At 38.3% G+C, this 12112-nt stretch overlaps 1 protein-coding gene across 1 annotated transcript in view; it reads left to right on the top strand.

Moving 5' to 3' along the window:
- Positions 1-3661: 3661 nt before the first annotated feature.
- Positions 3662-12112, top strand: part of LOC134332120 (fibrillin-2) — a 56121-nt gene continuing 47670 nt past the window's right edge. Inside the window, exons 1-6 of the mRNA XM_063013596.1 lie at positions 3662-3819; positions 5765-5847; positions 6589-6687; positions 7067-7162; positions 8322-8417; positions 11225-11422. Coding sequence (XP_062869666.1) covers positions 3662-3819; positions 5765-5847; positions 6589-6687; positions 7067-7162; positions 8322-8417; positions 11225-11422 — 730 coding nt within the window. The remainder of the gene's footprint in view (positions 3820-5764; positions 5848-6588; positions 6688-7066; positions 7163-8321; positions 8418-11224; positions 11423-12112) is intronic.

Genomic DNA, 12112 nt, shown 5'->3' with positions numbered 1-12112 from the left:
CTAATGTCTTTGGACTTTGAGAGGAAACCGGAACTCCTGGAAGAAACCCACACAGATAAGCCAGACAGAAAGGATTTGGATTGCTTTACCTGGGAATCGAACCCAGGAACTTCTTGTTGTGAACTTGCTGTAAATTGCTGCATTTTTATAAGTACATAAAGATAATAACAGTACAACAGTTCAAACCAGTCTAACAGCACCAGTGTGAACAGTTTATAATTCAGTGAACAGTTTATAATCCCAAACAATTAAAAAGTGTAATTAAATCGGTAAGGGGATGTAACCCAGTGGTTCCCATGTATGCACGTTCAATCTTCAGGTATGTTGTAGGCATCAGGTTTATTTTTACAAAACACACTTAAGTTGGTCAGTTAAAACTGTGAAAATCTTTTCTTTATACTTCTAACATTTAAATAAAGGTTTAAAAGAATGAACAAATCAGAGACTATAAACTGTTCCATTTTCCCCAGAAATGGGGTTTGTATATGACACACAGTCCAATATCATGTGTACTCAGTGTCATAAAGAGTACATTAAAACAGCCTAAAACATATCAGGTTTGAGAGAACCAGAATAGAGAACCTAATCGTTGCTTTTGGTGAGAACTTCAACATTTACATCTTCCCTCACTAGAGGTCAGCAAATATGTTCTAATGTGTGAACCATGGACGCCACCAGCCAATCATGCAGAATTAAACATTTGAGAATGGAATGTGTTTTTGATGGTCATGTATTCTGACTGCAGGTTCAGACAAAACTGTAGTGTTACAGGAGGTAGTTTAACAGTTTTCAGCACAGTGCTGAGGGCTAACACAAAGTACTCAGTGACAGATGAGAAAATAAGAGATTAGCCTCTGAAGCACATCATGCTATTAAAATGCATCCTGTTTTACCTAATACTTTTATAAGGATCTAGAGGGTATTGCCTTGTCATTATAAGAAATGATATGACTGTTTCTGTTATGTTATGTTGGCTAGTTTAGCAAATCAATAGTTAAAAAGACTTTGGTTAAAAATTTTGGATTTAAATTTGCCACAACACACACTCACACACTCACACACCTGACTGCCAATTGATGTCTTTGGACTGTGGGAGGAAACCAGAGTACCTGAAGGAAACCCACGACACAGGATAATCATTCATACTTCACACAAACCCAGGGAAATCGAACCCAGACTCTTCTTGCTGTGAGGCAATACCTATAATATCTGTATTTTACACATATGTAGCTTGTATGCAGTCTCATCAAATGGTAATTTAGACAAGTAAAGAAATGGGATTGGAATGGCCGAAGCCTTGTGATGGACTAGTGCAGTAATTACATATACTTTAATATAAATATATATATACAGGTCCTTCTCAAAAAATTTGCATATTGTGATAAAGTTCATTATTTTCCATAATGTAATGATAAAAATTAAACTTTCATATATTTTAGATTCATTGCACACCAACTGAAATATTTCAGGTCTTTTATTGTTTTAATACTGATGATTTTGGCATACAGCTCATGAAAACCCAAAATTCCTATCTCAAAAAATTAGCATATTTCATCCGACCAATAAAAGAAAAGTGTTTTTAATACAAAAAAAGTCAACCTTCAAATACTTATGTTCAGTTATGCACTCAATACTTGGTCGGGAATCCTTTTGCAGAAATGACTGCTTCAATTCGGCGTGGCATGGAGGCAATCAGCCTGTGGCACTGCTGAGGTGTTATGGAGGCCCAGGATGCTTCGATAGCGGCCTTAAGCTCATCCAGAGTGTTGGGTCTTGTGTCTCTCAACTTTCTCTTCACAATATCCCACAGATTCTCTATGGGGTTCAGGTCAGGAGAGTTGGCAGGCCAATTGAGCACAGTAATACCATGGTCAGTAAGCCATTCACCAGTGGTTTTGGCACTGTGAGCAGGTGCCAGGTCGTGCTGAAAAATGAAATCTTCATCTCCATAAAGCTTTTCAGCAGATGGAAGCATGAAGTGCTCCAAAATCTCCTGATAGCTAGCTGCATTGACCCTGCCCTTGATAAAACACAGTGGACCAACACCAGCAGCTGACATGGCACCCCAGACCATCACTGACTGTGGGTACTTGACACTGGACTTCAGGCATTTTGGCATTTCCTTCTCCCCAGTCTTCCTCCAGACTCTGGCACCTTGATTTCCGAATGACATGCAAAATTTGCTTTAATCCGAAAACAGTACTTTGGACCACTGAGCAACAGTCCAGTGCTGCTGTTTCTGGTTCAAAAGTGGCTTGACCTGGGGAATGCGGCACCTGTAGCCCATTTCCTGCACACGCCTGTGCACGGTGGCTCTGGATGTTTCTACTCCAGACTCAGTCCACTGCTTCCGCAGGTCCCCCAAGGTCTGGAATCGGCCCTTCTCCACAATCTTCCTCAGGGTCCGGTCACCTCTTCTCGTTGTGCAGCGTTTTCTGCCACACTTTTTCCTTCCCACAGACTTCCCACTGAGGTGCCTTGATACAGCACTCTGGGAACAGCCTATTCGTTCAGAAATTTCTTTCTGTGTCTTACCCTCTTGCTTGAGGGTGTCAATGATGGCCTTCTGGACAGCAGTCAGATCGGCAGTCTTACCCATGATTGCAGTTTTGAGTAATGAACCAGGCTGGGAGTTTTTAAAAGCCTCAGGAATCTTTTGCAGGTGTTTAGAGTTAATTCGTTGATTCAGATGATTAGGTTAATAGCTCGTTTAGAGAACCTTTTCATGATATGCTAATTTTTTGAGATAGGAATTTTGGGTTTTCATGAGCTGTATGCCAAAATCATCAGTATTAAAACAATAAAAGACCTGAAATATTTCAGTTGGTGTGCAATGAATCTAAAATATATGAAAGTTTAATTTTTATCATTACATTATGGAAAATAATGAACTTTATCACAATATGCTAATTTTTTGAGAAGGACCTGTATATATATATATATATATATATATATATATATATATATATATATATATAAACTTTTGTAGAAATATTGAGTGTAAATGCTTCCATTCCATTCTCTGATAAACAACAGTGCCTTATCTCAAAAATGCACTTATGAGAGAATGTGCACAAATTCCCACAGACACCATAAGTATATTGTGGAAAGTCTTTAACCAGGCTTGTGAAATGTCAGGTGTCCACACACCAGATGTAAGCTATTGAAGCAAATACATGCACTGGAGGTAGGCTATATTTGATCAAATATAAATATTTCACCTGACTGTATGAGTGGATGGAGGTGGTCGCAGTTCTCTGTCCCAGTATCTACATGGAGGTGGTCGCAGGTCTCTGCACGCTCGCGCGCGCGCGCTCTCTCTGACCGGAGGCTGCACGCAGAACTAATCACCAAACTCCCCAGAGAAGAGAAGAGAAGCCAAACTACAGGAACCTCCGCTCGCCTCCCACACTCTCTCAATGCCTGAAACAACCAGATACCTCCAGACTTTCTCTAAACATTCTCCAAACCTGAAAATACCTCATCCCCGGGATATGCAGCCTATCTGTTTTCTGGGTTTCTCCGTTCCAGAAAAGCGCAAAACCGTCTGAAGGAGAAGATGGACTGTTTGTAGCTGACAGGACTTTACCTCAGACAACTCTCTCTGTTTGGAATATTATAATATCTCTGTGAAGGTGTTACGAGAACTTTATGCAGTTTTATGATGTGTTATAAGAGCAGTTGGTGGTGTTTAGCGGGTTTTGTGGTTCTGCTGGGGGTTTTGGTGATGAACTCTTCAGGACAGATGCCCGGGAGAAGCCTGCCGGTTCAGGTGGGGAGCAGAGTGAGGAGACGTGGTAAACAGGAGTCACTGCAGGGGTGAGTGCATTTACGTTCTAGTGGCTGTGTCCCAAATCACATACTAATACATATACACACCTGCAGAGTACGACTTTTCTTCTGTTTGGATAGTGAACAGTCTGAGGTAGGTCAATTCGTCAACAACAGCATAGAGTTATTGTGAGATATTAGTATTCTGGAATAATTCATTTATTTTTTACTGACCAGTTCATTAAGTTCACTGTTGCCTCACTGTTGCCTCACAATGGGATCGATCCCCAGGTGGAGCGGTCCGGGTCCTTTTTGTGTGGAGTTTGCATGTTCTCCCCGTGTCTGCGTGGGTTTCCTCCGGGAGCTCCGGTTTCCTCCCACAGTCCAAAGATGCGCAAGTGAGGTGAATTGGAGACACAGAATTGTCCATGACAAACTTGTGTTTGTCAAACTTGTGAACTGATGAATCTTGTGTAACGAGTAACTATCGTTTCTGTCATTAATTTAACCAAAGTGTGTAAAACATGCCTTAAAATCCCAATAGACAGATAGACATTAAGGTTAGGGTTACATTGAGTTCTTCAAACATTGGGTGCAAAGTGGGAACACACCCTGGACTGGTTTATAATCCATCCCAGGGTGACACACATTCACTTTACTTACCCACTTAAGTCATTGACATGTAGGGGGAATTTGGAACACTTGCACCTAGTGGGAATCCCAATATAAAAACCTGGAGTACCTGGAGGTAACATTTACGTTTTTGGCATTTAGCATGAGCTTTTATCCAAAGCGACTAACAGTATACAGTCTAAACAATTGATTGTTAAGGGCCTTGCTCAAGGACCCAACAGCGGCAACCTGCCAGTGGTGGGGTTTGAACCAGCGACCTTCTACTTACTAGTCCAAGGCCCATAACCCTCAGTTGCTGAAATTGTACTGTCATAATTGTATAAAAGCGTCTGATAAATGCCACAAATGTAAAGTCAAAATAAGTAATTTTTACAGAGCAGTGGTAGCTCAGCAGTTAAGTATTTAGAAGGTTGCCGGTTCGAGTCCCATCACCACCATGTTGCTACTGTTAGGCACATGAGCAAGGCTCTTAACTTTCAACTGCTTGAATTGTATTCAGTCATGATTGTTAGTCAGCTTGGATAAAAGCATCAGCTTAATGCAGAAAATGTAAATGTAAAAGGAGGAACGATAAGTTGCTGTCCCGCTCTGCTTACAGAAAACAAAATCTGAATTGAATTAAAATTGCTTATCTGCCACGTTTGGCTTCACTTTGAATTATTTGTTTGAAGAGCTATTATCTAGAAGAGACACTGACTTCAAAACATTTTTCCATTTCATCTTGAAATAGTTTTACAATGTTAATGTTTTGCATTTTCAGGCTTTCATTGTTTTTACATGCAAGATTGCTTGTCAGTGTTTATTTGTCAAGTTATTTTTGCTTAGGAAACTCTTTGCTCTGTTTTTGGTCTGTGTTTGCATGTTAAGTGAGAGAATTTGTCCTCTTTGGCATGATCTCATGCTTTGAAAAACTAACACTAAATGTAATTAATATATACTGCAGTGTATGTGTACTTTTCGAAAATTTGATTATTTTTTTTTACCTTACTGACATTTCTAGAAAATTAAACACTTTTAAAATTGCATTTTCTTCCTTTTTTTTTAACAAGTGTGAGACCAGCTCTGGCAGGTGAAAAGAAGCAGCTGGCAACTGCACACGTCAAAGGGGGCGTGTGATAGTCTGTGGCTTTTTTCTGTCAGGGCAGGGGTGGTGCAAGTAGCTGAGATATGACAATCTGTGGAATTGGAAACAAATAGATTAGGAGCTGGGGGATAATATTTATTTTGGTATTACCTATGCATGTGTTGGGAGCTACACATGTTTACGAAGTGTAGAGAATAGATTTTTGTTGACAGTTTTTGGTTTTAGAGTGGACTTCTAGGAAAGATATTAAGACAGACTTTCAACATTCTTCTACAGGCCAAATGTGTGTGGATCTCGTTTGCATTCCTACTGCTGTCCAGGCTGGAAGACTTTGCCTGGGGGCAACCAGTGTATAGTACGTAAGTAATATACCAGATGTTGCAAACAGTAAATTTAAGTCTAAGGTGGTCAGGGGAACATGACAGACTCGGTCATCTTTTGACCATAATGTATTTACAATTAGGTAATTACATGGCTAGGTCTCACCCTTTCCTGTAGGTGCTTGTCAGTGTGTAAGAAAATAAAACAAGAATTTTACATCAACGTTGGTGTATCAAATTTGAGCATCACCTTTGTGAAGGTGTACAATTTCTATGAATGCAGCAGGTTAAGCAGCAATAAATTTAATAAAAGATTTTTAATGAACGTTTTAAATTATATATTCTAAATTTGGCATTCACAATAATGTAAAAGATAAACATTAAATCATTAAAGGGGTTAGTTGGAGTTATTTCCACTAAAGGCGATATAACAAGTCACATGGACATCATGCCATTAATATAATTTGAATAAAGTGTGTTTCACTCAAGTTCCTAAGTATGATGTTTAACTTCATCAATCAAAATCAGTTAGTGTGACAGATTGGCAAAAACAGACAACATTGAAAAGAAGAAAATTACTTTACATGATTGTATCAATGTGCTCGAGAATTAAATGTTACAGAAAAGTCAAGACTGGATCAGAAGACGTAATTACACTACAAAGTTACATTCTGAGAATGTTTAAGTCAGCTTGCATTTTGTTTTAGTTTCATCTCCCACTAGTAGTTAATTATATAATGTTTATTGTATTAATATTGTCACTTTTTCTTCCTACGACAGCCATATGCCGTAACAGCTGCGGTGATGGGTTCTGTTCCAGGCCAAACATGTGCACATGTCCAACAGGTCAAATCGCTTCATCCTGTGCCTCCAGATCATGTACGTTCTGCTCATTTACACCCAATCAATTTTCACAGTTCAGTTGAAAGGTACATGTGGTTCAAATTGGCTTTAGTGGTTACAAGGTAAACTCTTTTATCCTGTTATCCAGACTTACCTAATACTTTCATAATCTTTGTAATGACAGCAGTGTTTTCTTTGCATAATGAGACTGAAGTGATTGTTCCTGAAAAACCTTCAAACAGCTTAAAACATCTAGCTGACATAACAACAAATCATATAAAATATATAATAAATAATATTAAAATCTCCCATGTGTCATAATGCAAATTATGTAAACACTCATACCACAGTTCCCCTTTAAAATATCATTATTGAGGGCTTCGGGTTCACAGCATTTCTTCTTTCTCTGTCGCAGCCCAACAGTGTAGCATCAAGTGTATGAACGGAGGGGTGTGTGAGGGGAATCACTGCCAGTGCCAAAAGGGTTTCACAGGGACCTTCTGCGGACAGCGTGAGTACATAATCAGCCACACAAATGTACCCTATAGAATCCAGAATGTACACTATATGGCCAAAAGTACATGGACACCTGACCATAAGCTTTTTTGACCCTCTATTCAAAAACCATGTGTAATATTCAGAAGAATAATTTTGGCCTTACAGTGTATAAGGATTTTGTACATAATCACTATAGTACATTAGCTCTGTTAATTATAAATTGCCCACTGCTGATACTGGTGTACAATGTTAAGTCAGATTTTACGTATTTTCCAGAGTCAGTTTTGGTGTAAAGCATTGGATCATTTATGTGTAAAACATGTCCCACAGTTGACTCTGGGGTACGTTGTTAAATCAGATTTGACATTTTCCATTTCAATGTATATACTATATGCTTTTACACTAAACAGCATAAGAGAGTTTGTGGATCTGCTTTCCCTTTGGCAGTTTAAAAATCCATAAAAAGTCTAAAATATTTCAGGTTGAGTTTGTGGTCTGCATCACCCATATACACCCTGGACAGAATGGAAACCCATTGCAATTTATCACACTCAGTCACACCAAGGGGCAATATAGAGCAGCCAGTTAACTTTATGAATATGTTGGGAGGTGGATGAAAATTAAAGTACCTGGAGGACACTCACAAAGACTGAAAAATGTGAAACCTTGTCTTGGCAGACAAATTCAATTGAACTCTAGATCAGTGGAAATGTGTTTAACATTTGGTATCTAATGAATCTAATAAATTCCTAGCTTTTAACTGAATGGTTTAGATAGATAGATAGACGGACAGACAGACAGATACTTTCTTGATCCTGGAGGAATCCTGGAGTATCTATCTGATAGATAATATCTTTAGTGCTTTCACCTTTGTGGCAATAGATGGGATGTACAAGTCTAGTGTACGTTACATATTTTTGGAAAGGTGGAAGAATGGAAACTGTAGGTGGCTCTATTTTCAGTCACTTCACTTGGTCATTTTTTTTACCAAAAATACTAAATTATGACTTTAGCTCTTAATAACAAGGTCCTGACCAATTGCCATAACATGCTCAGTTTCCATGGCTTGTCAAAAGGTACAATTGTGTATCAGTTATTTGTATATGACCCTTATACTTATATACATTTAAAAGTCTCTGCACAAGTATAAGATGTTTGTTGATTTGTCACAGCTGTGTGTGAGAAGAAGTGTCAGAATGGAGGGCGCTGCATTGGGCCCAATCGGTGCTCATGTGTGTATGGATTTACTGGCCCACAGTGTGAAAGAGGTAAGCCAGAGTGCCAATTAATAAACACTAAGCTGATTTGCATATTTTTATTTAGTGGGCCATTCCTGTCGTATAATTGCAATATTTATATATTTTACTGTAGATATTTTAGTGTTATGGAAGATCTCATTCATATCAAAAACATATATATGACAAATAAAGGCATTCCTTCTGCCCTAGATTATCCTATACAGGCTAATAATAGCTTTTTACATAATGGTTTATACATATTTTATTTATTATGGTTTGTACATCTTGTACTGTGATAATGTTAATTAATAAGTTAACCAGTGTAGATAAATAGAGCATTCTCAACATACAGAATACTACTACAAAAAAGACTCACATTTCAGACTTACAACTATTATGTGATTTCTGAAAATAAGCTGAATTAAAATCAATGCCACTTGTATTATTCAGTGATGTGGAAATGTTCCTTTGTGGCAGTATCCATGTAGTTCCTTGCTTGTGACTGCACTTTATAAACAGTACATGGAACAATAGTCTGCTGCCAAGGTCGGGAAGAAAAACCAAAGGGTTGGCTTATCCTGAGGAAATTTGTATTTAAGCTTAGATGTAAAACAGGTCTGCTACTGCACAGGGCAATGGAAAGCTTGGCTTGTTCGACTGTAAACAGTATTATCTACTGTATTATGTTTTATGTTTCAGCAGCTTCTAATTAATAGCATGGCATCTTACATTTTGTAAATATTTTTGTTATGCAGTGTACCGAAGGTTTGCAATATTAATTACAGCTTATTTACCTTGTTTATATAGTCAAATCTTATGCCAAGTCTGATGTAAGTTTAAATACACTTTAGTCCAAATTCCAGCAGGAATGGCATTACATTTCGTCCATCTCACCAATGTGTTTAACAGTAATTTTGCATACAAATGTGCAGACGTGTGTAGTGCTGCACATTTATAAGAACAATAAATTAACTTATATTTTTGTAGTAAGAACTGGATTCACAGGTGTAGTGACTTCCTCACCAGTAAATGAACAAGTCAACTTGTAAAAGTAATATTTATGTTCACCTGTCCAGTGCATGGTGTGTACATCTGGGAAAGACATCAGAAGCCTGTGTGAGTGGGTGCAGATGTTGGTGTTCTGAGCAGTGTTGAATTTTACAATGCTAGAGACAGTGGGAAACCAAAATGGCTCCATAATGCAAGTGAAAACGTTAGAGCACCAAACCAGACAGAAGCTCCCTCTATAGCAGTAAGCCTATCCTATCCTGCCCAGACAAGTCTATCACTTCATATATAAGGCACGTCTGTTTTACCTGTCCAAACCCTTTTAAAGAAAAGCAGGCTGGTTTTAGCAAGGAAGAAAAAATAATGATTTTAAAGTTGGGCAGGACTTCTGACCGCTTGCAGTGTCTGTCATCAAAGCCCTGTAATCAAACAGCAGGAATGCTTTTAAAGTCACTCACTGATTTAAACACCAGACTGTTTTTTGCACCGCTGGCTTAGCTGTAGACCATGTCACACATTCACTGTGAGTGTTAAGTGGAGAATAACAGTTAGTGTTTCTCACACTTTCTCTCTTTCATCTCTTAACACTGTAAATGACCATAATAACAGTTTACCATAAAACATTAAAAACCCAACCAATTTCTACATAAAAAATTATAAAGAAAAAAAAAGGTTTGTAAACCATTTAGAATGACCTTAAACTGCACCAATTCCTTTCAGGTTTAGGTTGATTAAACACATTTTCTCATTATGTACTGTGTTTGATCATTTTTATGTTTATCATTGTAGAAGAATCTGTAGATCCAGTAACTGCAAACTAAATGAAAAAATGAAAAATTAAACTTTAGTTTACCATGCAATTCTAAAGATATGAAAGTATCTGGACTCAGCAGTTTTGAGAGATTATGCAGAGGTGCTAGTAGTGAATTTGGACTCTCTGGCTGCAAAGGCTTTTTATTTAAAAGACAAACATTTGTCTTTCTCTAGAGCAGATGTTCTTAACCTGCTACACATGGGTCATTTGCAGTCTGCACCCTACCTAAGACCTATTAGAAGCAAGACTGGCTTTTGGCCACTGTTATGGTCTATATGACTACACTCCTAAAAATATGCCTGGCAATGACTAGTTCATAAAAAATTGTGCATGATATGTTCAGAGATTTTTTAATTATCAGGCTAGGAAACAAGCCGTAAACTGCTGACAGTTTGTTGGGTGGACAATACTCACTGATGCCAAAGGACATGAAGGCTGTGGTGCCTGGTATGAACAAGCAGAAGAGCTACTGTGGCTCAAATTGCAGATAATTGTAATACTGGTGATGAGGTGTGTCAACACTCCTTGCTATGCATCGAGCCCTTCTGTGTATGGGGTAGTGTCATCACAGGCTGGTCAAAGTGCCCATGCGTGAAGTGCTGCAGCACTCTGCAGAAGAAGGGGAAAAAAGCTGCTTTCAGCAAGACAGCTACAGATTTATACCTGGTTTTGGCAGGCAAAAAGAAATATGTAAAACAGTTTATAACCCTGGTAAATAAACCAAAAAAATATTTATTTTTAATGAGCTTTCATTACCTGCTTTTTTAAACATGAACCGTTGCACTTCTAGCACAGACCTCCCAGTCTGCAACTAACAAAGAAATGCAGTTTGCATTGTGTTCTGGCTTTTGTGCCATTTTTATGCAGAAGAATTTTACTCAGAATGGAGCCAAATTGTCAGACACAACAGGCTTAGTGTGTATCAAATTCTTTTAAATGTACATTTTGCCTACATACAATTCTATACCAGTGCATTTATGCTTAGTTTCTTTAACAGCCTTATGTTTGTTTCCAGATTACAGAACGGGTCCTTGTTTCTCCCAGCTCGTCAACAAGATATGCCAGGGCCAGGTTAGTGGCATTGTATGCACCAAGACTCTGTGCTGTGCCACTGTTGGCCAGGCCTGGGGTCATTCATGTGAAGAATGTCCCACTCAACCACAGCCCTGTCGCAGAGGATTCACCCCAAACATCCGTACTGGAGCCTGCCAAGGTCAGCACAGTTTACACGGATCTGACATAATCTCATGTTTTTAGAAAATGTTAATATACACTCAGTGAGCACTTTTTGGCAATTATTTTAGAAGTTACATCTACCATACAGATGAATTTCATGGGTACAGAATTACTGCCTGTAGCCCATATGTTGCTCTGTATACCTAGCAACCCCCAAGTACCTCATTTATCAACTGAATGTGACGCTTATAGAAATCCACTGACCAGATGATGTTTGCATCATAGCAATTGTAAATAGAATTAAATCATATGGGTTATGTATTGGTGGGAATATTTGAGGTTTACTCTAGTCATTTACATAATCCCAAAGGGGTTTTTTGTATTTTTTAAAATCACAACAGATGCAATTTGAACAAACGTTTTAACTAAACATCTTAGAAAAGCAAACTTCCACTGAGAGCCAGTATGTTTAGATAAGGAAACATGTAGTTCAGTGCTTTGAGCTCTGTTAAAATGTATGGTTATGTCAGTAAACAACTATCAAGCCACTGTCCACATAACTAGCTGCAGTCATACATCAGTCATGGTTTTAACGTTTGTTTTCAGTCTAAGCCTGGACTTTTGATATCCCTCATATACATCTTGGCTTGGTTTTCAAAAGAATGCTCTGCATGCTGTAACAATTTATAGTATGCTCTTCTGCAGCCACTAGAACACTTTTTTCCAT

This window comes from Trichomycterus rosablanca, chromosome 18 (genome assembly GCF_030014385.1).
Source record: "Trichomycterus rosablanca isolate fTriRos1 chromosome 18, fTriRos1.hap1, whole genome shotgun sequence".
NCBI classification, from domain to species: Eukaryota; Metazoa; Chordata; class Actinopteri; order Siluriformes; family Trichomycteridae; genus Trichomycterus; species Trichomycterus rosablanca.
This window is presented reverse-complemented; position numbering and strand designations above follow the sequence as displayed.